The sequence below is a fragment of the Terrapene carolina genome, unplaced genomic scaffold, assembly GCF_002925995.2.
Source record: "Terrapene carolina triunguis isolate 2854851 unplaced genomic scaffold, T_m_triunguis-2.0 Scaffold211, whole genome shotgun sequence".
NCBI classification, from domain to species: Eukaryota; Metazoa; Chordata; order Testudines; family Emydidae; genus Terrapene; species Terrapene triunguis.
Genome location: NW_020664562.1, coordinates 38,916,439 through 38,940,976, shown reverse-complemented (window position 1 = coordinate 38,940,976; position 24,538 = coordinate 38,916,439). Strand labels below are relative to the sequence as shown.

General features: G+C 39.0%; 1 protein-coding gene across 1 annotated transcript in view; it reads left to right on the top strand.

Moving 5' to 3' along the window:
- The window catches only part of LOC113407434 (EF-hand calcium-binding domain-containing protein 7-like), a 39,498-nt gene that overhangs the window by 7,564 nt on the left and 7,396 nt on the right, over window positions 1-24,538 (top strand). Inside the window, exons 3-11 of the mRNA XM_026655955.2 lie at window positions 1,687-1,898; window positions 3,912-3,998; window positions 4,982-5,177; window positions 6,063-6,187; window positions 14,307-14,448; window positions 18,200-18,309; window positions 19,641-19,798; window positions 19,998-20,131; window positions 22,116-22,264. Coding sequence (XP_026511740.1) covers window positions 1,687-1,898; window positions 3,912-3,998; window positions 4,982-5,177; window positions 6,063-6,187; window positions 14,307-14,448; window positions 18,200-18,309; window positions 19,641-19,798; window positions 19,998-20,131; window positions 22,116-22,264 — 1,313 coding nt within the window. The remainder of the gene's footprint in view (window positions 1-1,686; window positions 1,899-3,911; window positions 3,999-4,981; window positions 5,178-6,062; window positions 6,188-14,306; window positions 14,449-18,199; window positions 18,310-19,640; window positions 19,799-19,997; window positions 20,132-22,115; window positions 22,265-24,538) is intronic.

Genomic DNA, 24,538 nt, shown 5'->3' with positions numbered 1-24,538 from the left:
TGATACAGGTAGCAGCATCTTGCCGTATATTTATCAAAACACATTTATTTAAATACAAGTGAATAATCAGTTCATGAAGGGTGCTAGATTGACAGTCCACGAGACTGGGTTATCCACATAACAACACACATTGAGAATGATTGCCCTTCCTTAGCTGACCTTGAAACAGAAATGCCAAAACAGTTGCTATGTACATGAATGTACAAGAGGAACATGAATAAGGACACGAGCTATCCCATATTCACCAGCCTCCACTCTGTGCCCATTTGATTCTTGGGGGTCACACCTTAGATTAGCAATAAAGGTGCCAATTATGAAAAGGGGTTCTTTGGAGATTCTTTCTTTATACGGCCCACCTACTAAGAAGTGTGATGATACCACCAACTCATTTCAGATAGGCTACTGAACAGCACTGAGCTGGTAAAGGCTTAGTCATTACAGATCTGGATAAAAAGCAAACTACTGACCTACCTAGAGAGTTCTCCTAAACCATCTAATTCTCTGAAGTGGGTGGCGGGTTATGACATCTTATTAACTAGACAGCATATTTGAGTTTAGCTTGAATTTAAGATAATACCTTCTTCACATTATAAACTGATGAAAGCCAAATGTAAGTGAAGGTTTTTCAGAAGCTAGCTAGAACTAGCAAATCCAACTTCTGTAACTGCCATATACAGGAGCAGTGGGACTTGTTGCAGACATTTTATCAGCTTTATTATTATTATTTTATTTTTTATGATTGATTTTATTATTAATTTTATTGTTTATTTATTATTTTACTATCTAACAGTTTACTGGGAATTATTTTTCTTTATACATTTGAAATTCATGTTTTATAATATGAACTATTTGGTTGATGGAGAAACAATTCTACAGCTCATTTATGGTAGGCTGTGCACTGGGAGCCTGACCCAATTCCTATTAAAGTAAACGGAAAGACTCTCATTGATCTCGGTAGGTGGATCTGGCCCAGAATATGTGGCTTTACAAATAACAGGTTGTTATATTAAAGCCTGCGGATTACACACAGTGGGCCAAATCCCACATTTACTACTTGTGGGGGGAGTAGGGAGGAATTTCCCTTTCAAGTGAGTGGGTATTTTGCCTGATTGAGGGTCTGATCTTGCAGGTCTTACTTTTGTGAGTAGTCCCGTCGAGTTCAGTGGTTCTGTGTACACAAGTAAGAGATAGCTGCTGACCGGATCCTAAGGGCTAAATTGTGGCTTTGCCACAGCCCTGTGTATGAGGTGGCACATAGTTCTAGTAGCACTTAGACCCAGCCTGTATCTGGCATAGTGCACTTCCCCAGTATGCCATTGAGTGCATTGGGAGGGAAAGAAACGTACAGTGGGAATGTAGTACCCCATCAGAGGCTTAGGCTTCTCTGACCTTCATGCTGCTACCCCTGGTATGGGTAGCCTTGCACCCTCTTCCTTCCCAGTGCGGGTGCACAGGATGGTCCCCCGTGTAGCATTAAATCAGGAACACAAGATGGAGTCTACACCCATGTCACAGCTACTGCAGTTAAGCAAAGGTTTATCATTCATGCCTACTTTTGCCTTTGATTGATTGGATTAAAAAAAACCTGCCGTAACCTATGAACTGATTACAGGATAGTTTGAAAAAATCATATCTATTTTGTCTGTCAATGTCAATGAAGAGTTGATATTATATATTATTGTGCAGTGCTTCAACAGGCTGGAAGAAATCCATCTCAGAAGACGGTTAATCAGTACTGGACTCCCCAGACCACCACACTGAATTTTGATGATTTTTGTAATATCTTAAAAAAAGAAAAACCAGCTACAAAAACAGAACTGCTCAAAGCATTTTTAAAAGTAGATACAAATAATGATGGATATATTTTGCACACTGAACTTTATAAAATTCTTACAGTGGTAAGTATCGTGGAAGGTAAATTACAAATTTTGATATAGAGCTATAATTTTCATAAAATTGGTATAGCAGAAGAACCAATCTTTTAAAATTTTAAAAATCACAGAAACAATCCTGAATATTCAAAAATTGATTTTGTTAGGGGGAAACAATCTATATCTGAATTATTTTAATGATTTCTTTTTAAGTGTCATACTCCCTTGGCTATCTTTCTCTCCCTCTTTCTTATTTCTTTCCCCTTACAGTCCTGAAGTTGGGTGGTCACCCAACTGCTCCTCTCAATTCCAGCCCATAATGTATGAAGATCAACAGAAAAATAATTAAATTACTTTTTTTTAAGGAAACACTACCTATCTGTCCCGCACTGGTGCAGCTGAATTGGAAGCACATAGCCCTTGCTAAGTTCAGTGCCTAGTACTGTTTTGTTCCAGCAACTTCTGTGCAAATCCCCTGCTCTTGAAAGGGCCTTTTGCAGCCCTATGGGACAGTTTCATTAACTTAGTAAAGTTTGTTCAGTTATTATCCTCCCTTCACACATTTTGTCTCATTCATGCATGCTCAGAAATAACTTTCCCACCTCTCCTAAACATGATAATTATGGGGTCCATGATCCCATTACAGCCATGACAAAAATACCACATCACTGCAGCCATACCCCTGAGCTCAGCCTCTTACCTCATCAAGTTGCACAATGTAAGCTGTGATAGAGCTAGAAGCATAGTGCATAGCAAGTTGGTGTATGAATTTACAGTGCAATAGCTTGTTGCACACTAAGTGGCCAGGCCATGTGAACTGTGCTGCTGCTCACTAAAAGTTCCATAGTATACTTTGATGTGTGCAATATGAAGCATTTAATGCGCAGCAGCAGGGTCCACATAGACCAGGGGTAGGCAGCCTATGGCCATGCGTGCCAAAGGCGGCACGCGAGCTGATATTCAGTGGCACTCACACTGCCTGGGTCCTGGCCACCAGTCCAGGGGGCTCTGCATTTTAATTTAATTTTAAATGAAGCTTCTTAAACATTTTAAAAACCTTATTTACTTTACATATAACAATAGTTTAGTTATATATTATAGACTTATACAAAGAGACCTTCTAAAAACGTTAAAATGTATTACTGGCACGCGAAACCTTAAATTAGAGTGAATAAATGAAGACTCGGCACACCACTTCTGAAAGGTTGCCGACCCCTGACATAGACAGATGGCAGGACCCTTAACAATCAGGTGCTGTATGATAGTATAGATAGTAGCAACAACAGGGAAATGATCTTTGTGTAGTACAAGGTGAAAGAAGCAGGTCTTGAATATAGCTATAGCCAACACCATGAAGGGCTATAAAATCAGTAGGTCTAATTTAAAGTAAATCCACCATTTTATAAGGAACCAGTGTAAAAGAACTCAGCATGGGCTTAATATAACAGCCTAAATAAGTGACTAAAATGTAAAATATTATTAAATTAGCTCTTGGTTGTAATATGTTAATTAGATTATATGTAACACTAGGATTGAACCTAGGACCTCCGGAACTAAATGCATGAGCATCTACTGCATGAGCTAAAAGCCACCTCTCTGTTAGCAGACTCATTAATCTCTAAGTGGTCTAGTTGCCACTAGAGGGGGACAGAGCACCACACCCAGCAGGCATGGGTTACATATAAATATTAATTTAATTGACTGGGAGTTGCTACGCTACAAACCCTCAGTGCCTGGACGCCTACTAAAGTCAACATTAGTTCCACACATGGAGGGCTTGTAGAATGGGACCTTGAAATTGCATGAGCTTAGTTATTCATCTTCCAAGTATTTAGTAGTGTTTCAAATACATTCAAATATCATTTACAATGCTGATCACTATTTTGGGGATTCAAACTCAGACCAATGTAAATGTGCTGCAGATAAGATTTCTGGAACGAATGTTAAAGTATACCTATTTCCTTTGTGTAATCTTCAAACCAGTGATGTCGGTGAACAATGTTCTTTAGTAGGAACTGACGTTTAAACTGTTTATCACAGAGAGGTGAGAAGATGACTGTAGAGGAAGTGAATGCCATCACTAAACTGGCTGATGTAAACAGCAATGGCAAGCTTGATTACAACAAGGTATGGTAAACAAGGTGACAATACTTTTGTATATGATGTTGGATTAATCAAATTCTATAGCTACTTCCTAAGCCACACTCATAGGTTTTAGTGCTGATATTTTGAAGTTTGCCGATGACCAAGTGCTGGAGGCAGGGCTGGTGCAGGTGATATGGTTCCCAAAGGGCTTCATATTGTTATTTATTTTATTTATTTATTATTAGTATTGCCATAGTGCCTAGGAACCCTGGTCATAGACCAGGACACCATTGTGCTAGGAGCTGTACAGATAATATGGGAGCACCATTTCCCTGGCGCACAATGCACTTCCTTTGGTAATAGCCTCAAACAAAGGTCACTTTGTACTGGTGAATCTAGCTATGTTCAAGGATACAACCTGGTTCCAGGGGTGGGACTGGCAGCAGTAGCAGGTCAAGGGTGGCAAATGAGAGCAAACCTGGATATTCAGCATGCATTAGCACTGTAATGACTTTTTAATCTATATTATAAGTACTTTCTTGGATAATATGCAATTTCTTTTGTGGGGGAGGTTATTGCTTGTACTCGGCATCTATTTTTCAAAGTAGAATATCTCTTCAGTTTTATGTTATTTCAAACTGTACCTCTAAGCAATGACTAAATTTTAAACAGTCAACAGTCCACAAAAGACTTGCACCATAAACACAGTTTCACAGAAAAACAACAACCCTCCATTAAAAATTAGACATAAAAACAAGTCCACAAATGTCTAGCAGATAATATAAATTATCTGTTGGGGTGAAATTCATATTTCATTTTCATTTTATAGTGCGACCTCTCTACTGAATCATGGCTCCATTTTTACTATGTCACTTGAGAGTGGTCATTCTGATTCATGAAAATAAAATGAGCATTGTGCTTCAAGAGAAACTAGATTCCGTCTATTGATTTATCCTGTGCTTACTAATGTGTGTGTTTTCCCCTAAAACTGTATTAAATAATGTTTCACTTTTCATTGTGCAAAGTTTTGTAAATTATATATGACAACCAATGAGCAATGTCGTAAGACTGCACTAGAGAAACTAGAAGTTGACAGTAGACTGAGGCGTCAGCAGTTTGGAAGTCAAGTTGAAACCTCCTCTGAAAGGGCAACAACACCAATATCAAAACCATCATCAAGGACCACAAGGAAAACTGATCACAAGCCAGCACCAAAGAGAGGTATTTACTTTTCATGCAGGGAGGCTCCATTCCAGGAGACAGGGCCCATTCTCCCAAGTGAATCAGCAGATTGAGTAACTTTTTTTTTTTAACTTTTCTCATACTAGCACAGACTAGACTAATAATCATTTTGACTTTGGCAACCACAGAAAAGCGCCACTCAGATTTCTGAGCCCCTTGCTCAACCGGACTTTGGCTGCATCTCTTATCTAAGACCATCACATTTTTCTTAGGACTAAAATCAGTTGATTCTTGTGTGACACAGTCCAGAGGGAAGAGAGAAAATGAGTGTACAGATGTTGCAGTATGTCAGGCTATTTATCTCATATCCTGATAAGAAGTGAAGCCTAAAACATTTATCAACAGGAAAGATATTAGCATGAATTTTTAAAGCAAGGTATTTAAACATGTGAGTAGTCTTATTGACTTCAATATATCTACTCATGTGCTTAAAATTACACAAAGGCTTAAGTACCTTACTGAAGAAAGGCCAAGATTACAGGAATATAATGACAGTATATGAAATATCTGCATTTGTACATAGAACATATCGGTCACTTTTGGTTTCAATTCAAGGAAAAATCATGCTGAAATTGAAAAAATGCAAAGAAATATGTCAAGAGGAAATGAAAAGACTGGGATTGTGTGGTCTAGAAAGAATGTAAGGAATACTTGCTTGACGTGTACAAGGAGGGAGATGGTGGTAGTGGTACTAGCCCATGGTCAGGCGATTAAATAATCATAAGAGAATTCAGTTTATTTTAATGAAGTTTTAGTTTTTTTGTGTGTGACTTTGAATGCAAAGATATACGAATAAATACCATTTGTAACATTCTGAAACAATGGAAAACAGACAGTGTAAATAAATAAATATCTATGTTATAGGTGACAACAGAACTTCTTCAAGGCCTTCATCCGCCCAAAGTTGCAAAGAATCCATTTCTTCCACTATCAGCATGGGCACCAGCAGTAACACAAATTCAGAGCTAATTGAGCCAAACACAGTAAAGGTACTGTGTATGTTCTGTTTAAATTATGCTGTTTTCGTTTAAGCACACACATTGTTGCATGTTAAATAGAAGCAGTTTTCCTCTGATTTTTTTCTCTTATGTTAGTAGTTTGTCAAGGACAGCTGTACACTACAGAGAGATTTCATGATGCAAAATATTATTAATATTTTTATATATTGTTGGTTTTGTTGACATTCAGTTACTGAAAATAATTTTTCAGGTGTGAAGGTTTAATAAAACAAAGTATATTTTTATAAATGAAACCACTGTTGGATAAAACATATAATGACTTTTTGAGAAATTTAAAATTGAATAATTTATTAGATTGGTGAGAACTTTAAATGCTTAAGTAGTCTGAAAGATTTGTATCATAAACCTTTCTAAGAATGGTAATTGGAAATAAATAACAGATCTCCAAACATATTCAGTTCAATGAACATTAATTTGTAAATATATCCTGTAGCCTGCAAATATTGATTTTATATTTAGACTAATATGTTCTATAAGTATTTTTGTTTAAATAAATCACTCATTCAATATAAATTCCTGTGGGAGAAAGACAACAAAGTCACTTTGTTAAGTCAATATTTGTAGAGTGTTAATATTGATCTTTTTCCTTTGTTTTCCCTTTCTTGACTCAACCTTTACTAGTTTTCTTTCAACAGAAAATAATAGCTACAGAAATATAAAACATTAACTGGAAACTGCTAGGATACATTAAAAATGTGCACCTTGAGACCTCTGTGTAAAAGGGAAAAAATGGTTATGACCACATAGTATAACTACTGCTAGAAAACTGAACTGATTGTTCTCATGAGATACATTTTGTTTCAAATAACAACTCTGTATTTGTTATTGAACTCTGAAGTCCTTTATATCTTTAACATTGCTGGATAGTGACATTTGTTCTATATTAAAATTTAAAAACATGATCTCAGAGGAATTTTTTTTCAATCTGTTTAGGTACCTGCACCCCCATGCAATTTAACCTCAGTTCCAGCATGTTCAAACATGATCTGTAGTGTGCAAAATCATATAGTTTCCCAATATTGGACCCCTCTTTATTTTCACAAGCAAATAAAGTTTTAATGAAAAGCAGTTTTAGAAAGTGACCATTAGTGATTACCAGCATATCTTTCCTCAGAAATTAAACCAAATATTGGTCAATAAAAATAAACAGATGTAACTGGTACTGCTAATTTGTTGCATCCATACTACCTAAGGGCCCTAGCCAAAGCCCACTGAAATGAATGGACAGACACCCAATGATTTCTTGGGCCTTGGATCAGGACCTAAGAGCATACATTGTTCTCATTCATTTTGTATTCACATTTATTTTTCTCCACAGTTCATCTGTTTTCTGGGACAATTAGAAAGTGTTGTTTTGGTGGACTTGGACCAACCCTGGTGTTACTGGTCTGATAGCTGAACATAGTGTAATTCAGAACACTTTGAACCTTTATACATTAAAATTGCCATGGACAAATGTAGCTTATTGTACCCTATGCACAATATAACCCTTCCAATTCCAAAATATTCTTTATTCAGTGGAGCTGTGTGACAAATTCAAAGAAAGGCATGTCCAATATTTTAAGGATCTAACTTATTATTTTAAAGAACACCACAGACTCCCAGCCATTTATCATCTGTGTCCACAGAAAACTTAAAAAGGGGCCTCTTTTTTCAAAAGCAAACTGTAGTCTGCACAGATCATATTCTGTTTGGCTCCCACTCAGGAAAGAATAACAAGAATCAGGCATCAAGTATATCCAGGTCAAAACAATTTGCAAAAAATTAAATATTGTTAAATCTTATGAGGGCGGAAAATGGTCACTTGGGTCAATTCAGGCACAAGTTTGGAGTCAGGAGATCTGTATTCTGTTCCCAGCTGTTCCAAAGACTACCTGTGTGACCTTGGGCAACTCACTTCAGCTCTCTATGCCTTAGCTTCTCATCTGTAAAACAAGGATAAAAATGCTTCCCTAATTCACAGGGGTGTTGTGAAACTGGTCACATTAAGGTTCCATTTCTAAATAGTTTGTAAAGGGTAAATTAATAATCTGTCATGAGCATGTTCCAGACATGAATAGTATTATAGATAGTTATGAGCATATTAGTGGAAGGTGTATAGATGGTGATAAGCAACCTGTTGGACTCTATCTATATGTGTACACTGCCACCGGGAGGTGTGATTCCTAGTGCGGGAGACAGACTTGAGCTAGTGCACTATAAATAGCAGTGTGGACTTTGCGGCACTGACGGTGGTTCAGGCTAGCCACCCGAGCTCAAACCGCAGGGGGCTGGGCAGGCTTGTATTTAGGTGACTAGCCCAAGCCACAAGTAATGCCACAACGTCTGCACTGCTATTTTTAGTGCGCTAGCTCCAGCTGAGCTAGCACAAGTCTGTCTACCTGCGGTGGGAATCACACCTCCCTATGCAGTGTAGACACACCCTATAACAAACTGTAACAACAACAATGTAAAACATTTCTTTATTTCTACGAACCATTATTATTTAGTTAGTTCTCCATGCAGATTTAAAGCAAGATTAAATCAAAAGCCTTTTTTTAAAAAAACGAAAGCATCGTATCCTGTTTTCATATTGTACTGGTGCATCTGGCAAGTGTATCACTGAGAATAAGCTTCTCCTGCCAAGAACACTCACCTTCAACATTCTGCTCTCTGTGTACGTGAGAAGCTCTCCACTGACATCAATGGGAGATCTGGACACATAGCAGAATACTGAAAAAGAGATCTGAGAGGAGCCTTCTGCCCCAAAGCAACATAGTTATATACTTTTTTTATGCAGTTCATGTCCTGCATTGAAATGTAATGGAGAAAAACAAAAAATAAGCACAACCAACTCAATTCTTAGTGAAGCGTGTGCCAAGATACTGCTGTGACCTATTCCTGAAGGGATGAATCCTGCTCCCTCCGTGTGGAGGGGCCCCTTGCAGTGGAACTAGTGAGATTCTGTTTTGCAGGGAGGACAGTAGGGATAGGATAGGTATTGGCAGATCAGGGCCAGGCACTGATCTAAAGATTTGGCTTGAAGTATATGAATAGTCTCTTGCACTAAAGATGCCTTTTATTTGCATTTTTGTGTAGGTAACTAGACATTTCCTATAATCCCCATAATGCTTTAGAATTGGAATGCCAATATATAAGACTTACATAAAATAAAGTATTCTCCCGTGATGGGTATTGAAAGCAATAAACACTTTTCTGATGTTTTCTCACTGATTAAAGTAAACGTAAGTGTTTGTTTTCCAGTTTACCTTATATTTTGTGCTTTTCCATTTCACATTCTCCATTATGAATTGGAATAAAATACACTATATGTAGGCTGAAAATCAAACCAGGAAGGTATTCTTTAAGCGTTTATAATGCACGTTTTTGCAATGTGATATTGTTGATAAATTAAAGAGAGTATAGCACCACCTCATGCTCTGTTTAAGCATAACAAGCCAGTATTTGAATTCTCAAGGGCTCTCAAACTGTTTCATAGTGCTGACTGCATCTGAATGGAGAAAAATTTTTCTCAAGACCCAATTAATCCCTGCATTTTGGGATTATAGCTCATCCTTGTGATAACTACCTAAATTACTTAACATGAAAAAGTAATGGTAGGAAAGTAGTAGCTGTCTTTAATGTGATGTTACAGTTGGAAACAAGGAGAACCATCAGATATGTGGTGAGGTGACTCCCCACAGGCCAGCAATGGTCTACGGATCAGTTTGGGAACCTCTGCCCTAGTAAGAAATGGAAGGTAGGAAATTATTTTTTAAGAGGCATTTTTGTACGTGATAATTTACTGTATCTTTTTTAAAAGATACAACACATTTGGCTGCTCTTTAAACAATTTACTGTGTACCTTTAAATCTCTTAAAACCCAGTCCTACTATTTCATTAGTTTAACCCTTGAATTTCATCTCACCTGAAATGTTGATGGTTTGTTTTTCAAACATTTGTGTAAGCTATTAAGTTTAGAGACTAAAGTGAGTTAACCAAAGGCTTTTGTTTAATTTCCTCAGCTCTGTCAAATTTCAAGGACAAATCTCATTTTGCGGCATAAGGATTTTAGGGTAAATAGAAGTTATGTGCATACTGTAACAGCAGTTCACCTGGGGAGGAATATTCTCCTCAGTAATGATATAAGGGGCTATCTTGCACATTCTTCCTTTAGCACTGATTTATGTTAACACTAAACTTAGTATAATTTTAAAATGTTGACCCTAACTTCTTTTATAGGTTTATGGAACTCCACCTTTCACTCAATCTCAACCCCTTCACCATTGATCTCCAGTTGTTTTTCACCTCTCTCTCTTTCTCTCTCTGCCATTTGTTCTTTGCAGGTTAGGTAACTCTTCCCCTATCACATTTCTAGGGGGCAGGGTTTGTTTGGTAAAGGTCAGTGTAAAACTTTGAACAGACTCTATTCAGGGGTCTCATTGAGATCAGGTCTATTTCTAACCAAATAACTAACTATCTCTCCTAGTTCCTGTTGAAATGATTTTAAAAATATGAAGAACTCTAGCATGTTAGTCTTTTATATGGGTAGAACTTTGCAGTAAAGATGGTAGGTGAGAGGAAGGGACTTGGATACCTAGTTCCCCTTAGGGATTGCATGTCCAGATACCTATGGAGCTTTGCATATCTGAGCTTAGAGTTTTTGGTACAGTGTAGGTTGAGGAATTCTGTTTAAATGGAAAAAAGGCTCTATAAGAATTCTAAAACATACAGTTTATCATCAGCTTCTTTTCAAGGGCTAAGAAAAAAAGTGAATTGCGCATAGTCTCAGTTACCACTAAAAAGTGATCTACAGTACAAACTATACGTTAGCAGAATTTGGCATGATTGGCAGGATGAAATGAAGATAATGTATATGCTACCAAAGACTCTGGATGCTGAGGCTGAAATAATTGTCACTTGGGGTCAAGTTTGAGGTAATTGACATGGCAGTGTCAACATGCTTGCATTACAGATGTACAATAATAAAGTACTTTGAGTTTACAATAGTTTCCAGATGTTACCAGTATGATAAGATTCAGAATTATCAGTATTCACCCATATTAGCTTATAAAAATAAAGCTGAATTTCCAAAATTTTGTTAAGAATATTTTTCTTCCTATAGTTTGAAGTTATTGTTTCAGCTGGATTTGTTTCTCTGGTTTCTTTTTGGGGTTGTTCTATTATTTTGTATAATTGTTTCTTAATAAATGAATGATTCAGAGGCTGTATGTGGAAGTAGAGAAAGTATTTTTGATAGGATCTGCAGAACTTTTTTTCTCCCAATAGCTGTGATGACTTTGCTCAAGGAAATTTTACTTCTCTGTACTTTTATACTTTTTTTACAGATAATTAAAGCAAATTTACTTATCTCAAATTGATATTGTGAGTCTTAATTTGTTTGTAACATACCATTAGATCCTCAAACGAAAGATGCTAGCTATAAAAGGGCTTGATCCTGCTTCCGTTGTCTTTGCGGTGCAGTAATGGGACCCAAAGGAAGACTTATGTTACTCAGTGACTGATTAGAGATATGCACTTATGAATGGGCAGATCTACATATAGGGCCCAATCCTGCAAACACTACCAAGTGTTGTACTTGGTGCCATTAGTCTATTTAGTGTAGCAAATGCTATGGGCCCAATTCTGTGTTGCCCCTCACTCCGTGTAGTCATTACACCAGTGCAAAATGCTGTCTAGTCAGAATGGCTATAAATGGGTATAAAACACTATCTAGTCAGAATGGCTGCATTTTACACTCACTTTTCACTGGTGTAAAAAGTTACATAAGGTGAAGTGCAATGGAGAATCTGTCTCTAAGTCCAGTAGTGATTACAGAATAAGGGCCATAGAAAATTACCAATTTCTTAGAACAAAACTAAATAAGCAGTTTACCAAGGGAGACAGATCTATCATAAAATGTTGTTATGGGGCATTATCCTTACAAGAAACATTGTATTTTATTATGCTCTGTTTTATTGTTGTTTAAAACAGATGAGAGGCAAAAACTACAATGGAAAGGTTCCAGAAGCTAAGCTGTGCTCAAAAACAATGTCAATAGACTAAAATGTCAGAGGATAGTGGTCTTCCGTTGCTAGGAAAATATCCACAAAAAGCTTGAGGGATTTTCAAAAATAGGCAAAATCAGTTATTCCTTTCTTCCCTCAAGGTTGGAAACATCCAGTGACAACACTCCTATAATGACTTTGTTTCTGTTTTCCAAGTGATAGCTTGAGGGAAATTTTGGAACATGCCATTTTTAAAATACCTAGTCTATAATTGTTGTTGTATCTTGGCAGTAGCAACATAACTTCCCTAGAAACCTTGTATGCAAATAGTGCAATCTTCCTTTTTTATCTTTCCACTGGCTTCAGCAATAGCCAAAAATAATTGCTTTCTTTAGAAAGAGGGAGAAGAATTCATACCCACTTTAGCCAAATTCTGGCAAGCTTGTGTCAGAGTTCATGGCAACTGCACGGTGCACCTGGGTTTCCCCTTACTGACCCAGCAAGTGTACCCATTTTCAGGCTTCCAGCTCCCCAGCTATTGTTGGGTAGAGACACGTCTCACTCCCTTCTGACTGGGGTATTTCCAGACTGCACAGTTTCCTGCCCAGCCCAGACAGGTTGCCCAAGTGTCCCTGCTTGCTTCTCTTTCAAGACAGATAACAAGTGTAATTGCTACAGATATAAGTTGCCACAAAGACTTCCTGTGCAAGCCTGCTTTATTCGTAAGGTAAAAAACACTACAGAGAAAACATATTTCAAAACAATAAAAGAACATACACACATGCTAATAAGCTTACCAGAATGAACCCCAACCTTAACATGGACTCTAGCAGGATCAGTTCTTAACCCTCCTTCTCTTCCCCCACTGAAGGGGATCCTTGTGGTTACCAGTTCAGCTTCAGAGCAAGCACACAGTCTTGTGAGGCTTCAGTAGGCCCAGTCCTTTTAACCCTATCCTAAGGATTGGGGCCTTCCACGGACCAGGGGACCTGTCCCTTTGCTGGATCTGGAAAAAGGCCATGAACCAGTTTAAAACCAGACTATTTATCCAAACCCCCTTCTTTTGTCTGTTGGTCTCTGAAGAATCTAGTTTGATCTAGTATATGCATCTTTCTCCAGCGGGATGGTTTCTCTGGAGATGTCATAACCTGAGTGAATTTGCCTAATCACCCCCTGTTCTCCTATTTACCCTTCCCATGGACGTACATATAGTTCCACAATAGCACATACACAGTTGCATTTTTAATACAATGGACTCCAAAAGTTTAATACAGTTTAATTTAATTCAGTAAAGTTCATTCAGGATATTGCAGAAAATTGTCAGTTTGTTGCATCCTGAATGAAGTGTGTGTATCAGGCCAACTTGTGTTAGATTTTTGAGGGTGATGCAGCTACATGTTCGCAGGTCCAGATACCCCAAAGTTATTTAGGTGCCTAACAACCCTTGAAATGAATAGGACTTAGGTGCATAAATATCTTTTGAGGATCTGTGCCTCAGGACCCAATTCAGCAAAGCACTTAAGCACATGCGTTAATCCCAGTGACTTCAAAGGGACTTTTGCATGTGCTTAAATGATTTTCTGAATTGAGGTGGATTTAAGTTCATGCGTAGCTGAACTGGGGTCTAAAAGAGTATCTTCGGTGAATAATTCATGATTAAATTATTTGACAAATGTTACCTGCTTGTGACTTGTCTGAACAAAGAATTCTTGGTTGTTCAGCCAGTTCGTTAGGTTCCCTGATTGGATGACCCGATGGAACTAATAACAGCACAGTTTTCAAATTGCATATTCAAGTGTTAAATTCTCAGTTTGGAGTTCACATAATTGGCTAGTTATGCAGCTCAAAATTCACTTTCCGCAAATATTTCAGAAGCTGAGAGTAAAATTTGTGAAGCAGGTTTGCTAGAATATCTGCAGAAAGTGAATACAAAAGAGGTGTACATGCTGCTTAGGTGAATTCATTTAAAAATTCAGAGGAGTATTGCAGGAGATTTTATGCAGCCTTCACCCAGCTGTAGCTAAGACCAAAATAATTTTCTGAGAGAAAAGCATTAAAGACCAAGATGAACTTCTAATATACATATTTGTTTTTGTTTCCAGGATTGGCAGTGTGCACAGTCCAAAGGATGCTTCTTCTTAGAACAAGATGGTGAAATCATTACTCATAAATATAAGTTGTACTTACCTCAAAGATCAACAGTATATATCACCATTAAACCTTTAAACCTTAGCCAGTTAGAAGGTAAGCATATTTATATTTTGTTTGTTTGGAGAATCAGCAGGGAGGTCTGAGAAACTGACATGTCCTGCAGAATACCCTATGGAACTGCCAGAGATTGCTCTGAGACAAGGTGGATGAGTTAATATCTTTTATTGGACCAGCTTAAAGCTCAAAAGCTTGTCTCTCTCACCAACAGAAGTTGATCCAATAAAAGATATTACCTCACCCACCTTGTCTCTCTAATATCCTGGGACCAACACAGCTACAACAACACTGCATACAGGGCCAGATCTCCCTACAAAAAATCTAGTATCTCCAGTAATGCAGTAGTGGACACCAGTGGTTGATGGTCATGGTCTAGCCTTGGATTTACAGTAATGTTATAACCTTTTTACTATCAGTATGAAAAATGTGGGTGGCATCTGGTCATGGGTGAGTTGAGTCCTCCACTGTCCCTCTGCCAAGTTATGAAGTTAGGACCTCTGCCACTGAGTTTATACAGTCTCCTGTTTAATCAATAAGGATATGATCTGAAGTCACTGTGTAGGCAACTGTTGACTTCAGTGTGCGTTGGATCATGCCATAAATGTTTAGCTTTTTCTGATCTGTCCCTGTTGCCTGTGTCTTTTTCATACACTGGATAAGGAAAGGTTTGTGTGTGGAAGGTGGTAAAAACAGCCCTGGGAAAGGGCTGCCCTAGGGAGCCAAACAGGAGCGGGCTTGAGGCAGCCAATCAGGGCCAGGCTGGGCCAGTATAAGAAGGGCGAAGGGAGGAGCTGGGTCAGAGTCTCACTCCAGCCTTGGAATGGGAAGGACTTAGCTGCCTAGGAGCACAGGGTATGCAAAGCAAAAAGCGGAGCGGAGCTCAGGCCTGGCTACCTCCCAGGCTGAGGCCTTGCTGAAGGCCAAAGCAGGTGCTGGTGCTGCAGAGGTGCAGCCCGGGGATAGGCAGAGGCAGCTGGTCCAGCCCCCTTGCCAGTGATGAGTGGCTATCACAGACTGCAATTTGCCCAGGGAAAGGGGGCTAGATGATGACTGGCAGTAGCCACTGAGGCAAGGTGGGCATAGAGGGTTGGGGGTTCCCCTGGGAGGGGAGACCTAGAGCGTGGGGACTGCTGTGGGGCAGAACCCCAGCATAAGGGGCACTGGGGTCCGGGAGGGACACGGGGCCTGAGGTAGGAGAGACACCGGCCAACAGGAGGCGCGCCGAGTGCTAATTGAGCTAATTCCCAGACGACCAGCAGGAGGTGCCATGCCAGTGAGTCAGCGATCTGCTACAATTTATATATATAACACCCATATATATCTATATCTAATGTGAGTGATCAATTTGAGGCATCTTAAAGTAATCTAATTTTCAGAAAGTGCTGAACACCCATCCTCTGAAAATCAGGCTCTGTTAAAGTGTCTGAATTTGGGCACCCAAAATCACTAGTCACTTCTGAGTTGTCCCACCAGTTGTAAGCAAGCACATTTATTTACCGAGGTTATTAATAACACATTAAGAATATTAAAAACACATTAGATGAACACCCTCAACTTGAAGTCTCATCAATTTCAAAATATGTGTTGTTACTGCATCTGTCCCCTCCCAATTCTTGTGCTTTTACAACCACATTTTCTATTTAAAAATTTTTTCTCTCCGCTGATGTTGTATGAAGATAAACTGACTATCATGAAACTGACTATTATGTGCTGACAAATACACAAAATAAACAGGAAAAATAGACAAAAATAATTTTCTCTGATCTCTTTCAGTAATGGCTATCTTAGGTGTTACTTGTAACAATAATTGGCTAAAACTTTTCAGACAGGTGTGGTTTTTGAGTTGACCATGTCCCTTTAAAATACAGTTTGCTTGTCACTATTTATGCACTTTGTTTACTGTCTGCATTTCTCTTTGCTTAGTCAGTGAACATCACTGAAGTTAGTTATACTTCTGTTCATAGTCACCTTCGCTCTTAGGTTCTTAGTATTGCAGTGTTGATGTCCCAAACACTTGAGCAATATGTTTATTTGCTTAAAATTTGCTTTCATTGGAATTTAAAAAAAAATTCTGTAGACCTCAGATTTGATAAAAGCTTGCTATTATAAAATTTAACTATTAGCAACAAATTTGATAATGTCCCTTAAATTGTTTTTTATTTTATTTTGCATGTTTTCTGGGAAACAAAGATACAAAACTCAGTAAGTGCTTTTTGTTTGTGCAGGGTGTCTTGTACTCCCAAATGACAGTGGTAAGAGCTAAAATGTATGATAGCATTTTATGATATTAAGGGTCTCTTCATGTTTCTATTATAAACCTTGTCTGAGGGGTTCGTAGCATGTCCATCTTAATTTTCATCTGTCTGAAGGTAAGGGCCAAAACTGGGCAAAGCTGGGATATTTGACCCCTCTACAAGCATTCTGCACTCTATTCCTCCTACTAGGTGACCCAGCAGTGCATCCAGTCCCCTGGCTTCGACATTTTTCTCCAAAAAGCTGTCACTTTTTTCTGCTCAGTCATGCATAACAGATGCTATTGCGTCCCAAACATGCCTGAGAATCTTCTGTAGTGGTTGCTGCTATTCTGCAAATGATTCTGAGACATAGCTGAGAATCAAAAGCTCCTATTGCATCTGACAAAGAAAAAGGAGGTGGTGTATTGACTACATATGAAGCAGGAATATGTCTAGTAGCACAGCAATTCCCTTTTTTATGAGAACTTTAAAAAAACTTTGAGGTTTTAACAAAGGAGAGGGCAATGCTTGTGGTACGTAGCAACAACCTAACATTAACTCACACAGAATTGCTAGATGGGAGGGAAACTGAAGCCTGTACTATGGTTTTGCTTTTGTTGTTAACTTGAAGACCACTAAGTAGCTAATTTGTTTGAGGGCACCAGGGCTTGAGAAATTGCACAAAATCAGATGGAATAAAATGGAATTATGCATAGTAGCTTATATAGGATCAGGCCTCCATTCAAACTGGACCTAGTACAAATCAAATAGAGGTTTTGACTCTGTGGTGTCAGGTGCTTGCAAGGTAAAGCTCAAATATTATTGTGTCATATCCTTCAGAGACTTCTGCACCCCGAGAATGGTAACTCCAGATATTGTACAGTGGCTGAGTATATTATGTTGCAATTGTGAGTTATTTGAGGACAGTCATGCTGGTTTGGCGTTCCACTACCCAGGGATCTTCACTGACAGTGTATAGTACGAATACACATTGACACATTGTGCTGTTTATTAAGATTTTTCCACACTATTAAATAAACAAAAGCTAGATTTCCAATCAAAGTAAATCGTAACAACATTTACAGACCCTCAGAAGAGGGACTCTCAATTGCTGACATAACTGTAATTGCAAATGCTAGGAATGTCTTGTTCAATAACAAAAGTAATAAACAGTGTTGTTATTTATTGGTAGAAAGGAACTAGTGTAACTTCTATAGCTACCAAAACACTTGGCATTTGAGACCTTTTAACAGTAATCACTATGTGTCAAAAACTAAGGGCAAATTCTTTGCTCTGATATACCCTGGGGATCTCAAAAGCATATTATAAACTCATTCTGTGTGCAGCTCTTCCATTGAGGTCAACTGAAGTTCTGCATGTGAAATGAACACAGAATATATAATAGAAAGGTTCACAGTGTGGAACAGAAGTGAGAATTGTGCCCTAAATTTATGCAATTATCAAATACTTGGGTTTTTTTGGGAAGGAGAGGGGTGTTTGGTTTCAGGGAGGAGTGGGGTTTGCTGGTTGGTTGAGGGTTTTTTGTTTTGTAGGAAAAACTTCTCCATGGTTATCAGTGGACACGGCTTTGTATGTTCTCAAGGAAAATGAAAGCCAAGAAAACCTACAGCTTGTGAGCTTTACTGAAGCACGAAATAAAGAGGTCAGACGTTTTCCTTACATTTCTCATGTTGATTTTTAAAAAAAATCTTTATGTATGTGTCAACACAGCACAGTTTGGGGCTGCACAGGTTTGAGAGGATGACATGCCAGAAGGTGAGAAGGCAGAAATGAGGAACAACTGTTCTATGCTTCTTCCTGTGCAAAACTGTCAGGGCTACTGCCACAGAAGTCAGCAGAAGCTAATGTTCTTCCTAGCAATATTAACTTCATTCCACACCTTTCAAACCCTAACACCTGAGGTGCAGGGAATTGCAGTGCACAGGTAAAGAAGAGTTGAGGTTGCGCCTGGAAGAGCTGTGTTCCCAAAGAGGAGGCCAGGGGAAAATGTTGAGTTGCTGGTTCTCTGTACAGATGTTCCAAGATTCAAGGGATTTGCCTGGGGAAGCTCAGTTTCACCCCCAAAAGCCACCTTCCCTTTGCCTGCAAGAGGTCAAAACACCACAAGGTCAACCTCATGGACTTTCCCTTCACTCCTCTTTCCCTCTGCCATGGGTATGAGTCCAGCCATAGTTACGCACTGGTACATGCTCCTCTCCTGTGGTAAAACCAACAGAGGGAGAAATGACAATGTGAAATCATCTCCTCAGCTATCAAGGGAAATGAGTTTGGGGCAGAGGAATTTACAATCTAATAAACAAGAGAGAATTATTATGTCCGCTTTACAAATGGGGAGCTGAGACAGAGAAAGACTAAGTGACTTGCATAAGGCCACACTGGAGGACTTTGGCAGAACTAGGAATTGAACCTAGGTCTCCTGAATCCCAGCCCTGATCTTTAATCATGTGGCAAGTCTGTCTCTTGCACCCCTTATTGCTTGTGAACATTTACAAGGAACCATGCAAAACGTTTGTTTCAAATTTGATGCAGGTTGATGAATCAGGGCCAGATTGTGAGCCAGTCTGCAGCTGATTTACACTCTCAGGGGGAAACAATGAGAAAGTTGGTGCAGTTTTGTCAACCTGCCTCCTCTGGCAGGAAAAGTGTTTTGTTTTGTTTTTGTTTTATTTTCAAGCTTAAAATTTTAAATTGGTTAAAAATCGGTGGGGCAGCAGAAATGTTGAACAGTTCCAGTCAGGCTGCTTGTAGTCCTACACAGCTATGTAAATATTACTACAACTAGCAGTTCTCATGTCTATATACTGGCATGAAAAGCATCTTGTTGGGATTTGCCATCTCTAGGGAAAGAAAATATGGGGGCTGTAACAGTGAGTACCTTCTGTTACTTGATCATTATTGTGGGAATATTAATAATGAAGGCAGGCTTTGGATAAATAATGGCTCACAGATTTCTCTGTTTTCCATTGAGAATAGATGTTTATGTGGAAAGGTGAACTGGGATCTGGTATTTACTGGCTAATTCCATTCACAACTGGCTGTAGGCTCAAGAAGATAAAAAAGCAAATTACTGGAGAAGCCAAACTGGTTTATAGAGATGAAGATGGAGAGCTGGCCCTTACCAAAGAGTTCAAGTGAGTCATGTTTGCAAGGAGGCATGCTAGCTGTCCTAAAAGTATATATTCTCAGTATCCTTTATGCTGCTGAATTCATTTCTGTCTGGATGCCGTTGCTTTGGAAAAGCATTTTTCAACGTATTGGATCATTCACTGCAACGGTGTGAGGAAGGAAGCTGAAGCATTTAAAAACTGTCTTGTCTTCTCCGTCTTTTAGAGCAGCTTTATCGGACATATTTGAAATGATTGATTTAGATGGAAATGGCCTTCTGAGCCTGGAGGAATACAATTTCTTTGAGCTGAGGACTAGTGGCGAGAAATGTGACGAGGAAGCCTGGACTGTATGCAAGGGTAAGCTTGTTACTTTGCTTAATTAAACTGACCAGTAATGTTGAACTTTTGGTGAGAAGTTACCTACGTTCATATACAATGTTATTCTTAATATAGATTCATGCATACATATACATATATATATGTACACTAATTACTGGGTAGCCCAAAGCAAGATAGTGTGATAGATACTGCTCCCCTTCCCCATTGTTTTCTATCCGCCACCACCCCATCTTCTCTCCGTTTTCCTTTCCTGCACTCTCCTATCACTTTATTCTTCTTCTGTCCTGTTGGCTTGCAGTAATCGTGTTTAATAGTCCATCTGTAGAAGAAATGCTTCTCATGGCTGTTTGTGCATTTCAAGTTTTGTGTGTGAGGGACATGTTCTGAGTAGAGAACTGAGTGCCAAGAACTATAAAGTTCTAATTGTGGGTCTTATACTGAATCCACCTGCTGCAGTTACTCTCTGTCACAGTTTACTTGTCTGTAAAATAGAGATGGTAATCCCTTCCTACCTCACAGGGTTTTGTAAGGTCAGTTAATCAATGTGTGTGAAGAGCTTTGAACATGAAAAACAGGACATTTAGTGCATATTATTATTGTTTTCACTAGAAAATATCAATTGGAGCAATGCTTCTCCAGATGTAGGTATTTTCCATTGGAAATCAATCTTTTAAAACTTCATAAACAGTCCATAAAATTGTCCATATTGTTCTTCTCACAACTGCAAACATGCTTTCTGAGACTTCTGTGCATGGTGTTGAAAACCTGCCAGATTTTTAGGACTCTTACAGTCATGTATTGCTCTTGATCTGTAGGCACAGTTCTAATTAATGCCAGTGAGAGTCCTGCACCTTTTGAGGGCAGTATTTGGCCTTAAATGTCAATTGACAGAGGGAAAAAACACACATTTTTGTGGCATTGTTTAACACTTAAAATCAGTTATATTTCAAAGCCCTGATGACATACAGCTCTGCCACACAAGGGATACATTCATTAATGATTTTGTGATGCTCAGATACTACAGTGATGGGGCGGTATAAGTGACTAGATAGAAAGATAGGTCAGAGTTAGTTGACAGTGGTGATTTGGCTACAACCCCCTCTTAACCTGCTTAATTCTGGCCACAACATTTTAAATTTTGCAGGTCCTATTGAACATTTCTGTCTAAAAGCCCCACAGTGTGTCTGTAACTTTTTCTGAACGATAGAGAGGTCATCCAAATACTGTTCTCCTGTAAATCAGTTTTTCTCCTCCTGTTTCTTCCCCCTAGATTCTGCACCACCTTTTATACCTTTATTTATATTTGTGTGTGCCTATGAGAGAGGAAGTGTCAGTGAACATGCTGGATGGATTACCAGACATTAATCAGTCGAAGGATTCAGATGAATATCATAAATCTTGAGAGCAAAGTTCAAGCAGTTTGTAATAGCATCTCAACCCTGAGATAGATTTATTAAATTGGTAATCCCTTTTTAATAATATATAGTCAAGATTTAACATTGTTATGATGAGAAAACCATTTTTAAAATTCTCTGACATAGGAACATTTCAATTATATGTTTGCTGACACATATTCTATCAAGAGTGCCCCCAAAGCACTACAGCTCCACTGGACTTTCATTTCCTGTTCCCAGAACTCTCTTTTCTTAAAATCTTACTCCACTGCAGATATTGCCATGGGGGAAAAAAATCATTCAAGCCACACTCTACATTTTGAGACCTCCCCCTCTCTTGGGCCAATGAGCCTGCGGCCTCTGCCATTCCCTAAAATCCTAGGGGAAGCCCTGTAAACAACACACATTTCACTCAAGAAAATCTTTTACCATTTCAGCATTTTATAATGAAATTTGGAGAACTAGAGGCTGCAAGACTAATGGCCAAATCTTGCAGCCCTCACTAAAGTCAATGGGAGCTTTGCCTAAGAAAGGCCAGGGTGGAGACTGCAGGTTTGTATGCCCGAGGAAGAAGTAATTTAAGAGCTATCTTGTTTCCTTTTATACAGAGAATTTTGACACAAAGAAGAATGAGCTAACAAGACAGGGATTTATGGATTTGAATCTCATGGAGGCCAATGACCGTGAAGGGGATCCTAGTGACCTCTGGGTCACTTTACTGTCACTGGGCTACAATAAAGCACTGGAAATGACAGAGGTATGATAGTTGTGTATCAAAAATACACAACTTCCCATATAACTTGCTGCATGTTTAACTGCAACACTGCTTCTGTTCTTCATAAATTGATTTCAGTAGGCCAGCAATGCAGCTCAAAAGGTTTCCACTAAGCATTTCAGGTCTGGCATTCTATTCCCTGGGCTAGCATTGTTGAGGGGGACAGCCGAGGAGGTAGAGATCAGAGCTGCTGCAGTGACAACCCTCAGTGTTTAAAGAGAGAACTAGACTATCTTCCAGAGGCTGGATACCAGTATTTTACAGGGCCTGTTAGAGAGACTAGGGGCATACCTCCTGGAGGGGTTGGTGTGACCTGCTGGGGAGAAGCAGTTCTCCGTGAGGTGGTGGGTGGGAAGAGAGAGGCAGAAAATTGTGGCCTGTCAATGCACCCAAAGGTGCAGGGCTCTCGCTATCCAAGCTCTGAATCTGGTTTCCAACATGGCCTGGCTGACTGGGAAAAAATCCCTCCCCTAGTTCAAACCATAAGGGAAGCCAAAAAGCATCTGTGTGTTGCTGTGGAGAGCATCCCTTGAAAACAAATAAATGGCTGCCACTTGTATTCATTCCAGAATTAACCATGAAGGAGTCAGGTGCAGAATGAGGTATCAAAGATGGAAGCAGGGGATGAGGGAGGGTGTTTGCACTGAGCAGGACAAGGAGAACCTACCCACAGATGAAAACAATAATAAATACACCTTCCAGGTAATGTGTTTTTACATGGACTCAGAGGTCAAACTCTCCAGACAGGCTTAACTAGCTTTTTTAGGGTTTTTACTACTGCCTCTCACCATAGTGTCATAGCAATGCCCAGAAAGTAATCTGTGTCATATGTAGGATCAGGAATTCTCTTCCCCATGCACTCATGTGCCCAAGTGGCATTGAGGTTGGTTTTAAAGGCCCACACTTTCTTACCACTCTGTCAACAGAAGATGTTTTCAAAGGGTAACTCTAGCAAAGGATTGGGGAAGTAAAGCAAAGCTATAAAGACACAAAAAGAACCTTCCATAAATATGCAGGAAAGTCCAGTATTTATATCTTGTTCCCAAGAAAAGCTGTTTTTTTATCACCCCGTGATCATTTTCTTTTCTTTGTTTACTTTCTCTTAAACCAAAGCAATGACTATGTAATTGCCAAAGAAAACCATTCTGTGCACATGAAACAAAAATCTACTAACACAAAAACACTGATGTGGTAGTATTTTGGGATTTGGGAGGCTAGAATTAGCCATTCTCATATCAATGAGAAGATTTAAAAAATTAGCAAATGGTTGTGAGCAATTTCTCACTGGGTTACACTTCACCACTTGTCCTACAAATATCCCTAACAAAGCTGGAAAGATGTGATGCTCTGTCTTTCTGCAGTTTGGACACTAGAGAGAGCTGTTCTCTAACAAAGAAGGGTTCTCTGCCTTGCACAACTGTGGTTTGTGGGTTAGAAGCTTTGTTTCCCAAAGGATAAGTACAAACTATATATCGTGTGCTTGAACCGTTTGCTTCAATAGCACATATAATTTAACCCCTCAGTTCCTGGATTACCCTTTCAGCAGCACTTTTAACAGCAACTACAGTAGAACCTCAGAGTTACAAACTGACGAGTCAACCACACACCTCTTCTGGAACCGGAAGAACACAAACAGGCAGCAGCAGAGACCCCCGCCCCCCAAAAGCAAACAAAGTACAGTACTGTGTTAAATGTAAACTATTAAAAAATAAAGGGAAAGCAGCATTTTTCTTCTGCCTAGCAAAGTTTCAAAGCTGTATTAAGTCAATGTTCAGTTGTAAACTTTTGAAAGAACAACCATAACATTTTGTTCAGAATTACAAACATTTAACAGTTATGAACAGTTCCCGAGGTGTTCATAACTCTGAGGTTCTACTGTATAAAGTAAAAATGGAAGTAAAAATGTGTTGGTGCTAACAGACAGCAGATTCTGATGGTCATTTTAAAAGCAGATGTACTCTTACTGAGCCTACTAAAAGTAATGCAAAATCTCATCTCCTTGTTGGCACACATACTAATCGTAACTAACAAAATGGAAGCGCAAAGAGTGTTTCCTATCACAAAATTTCAATTTTAAATCTGCATGCAAAAACCAGTTATTTGAATGGCAAGAGTTTGCCGAAATACTGAGGAGGAAAGGGTTCTTTCTGGTGCTCAAATCCCTAGTACTTCATCTTCTGTGCCTGATACATTTTGTGATCTGAGAAGATGAATGGTACAGTATATTTGACTGCATCAAGGCTTGCACTATCGGTG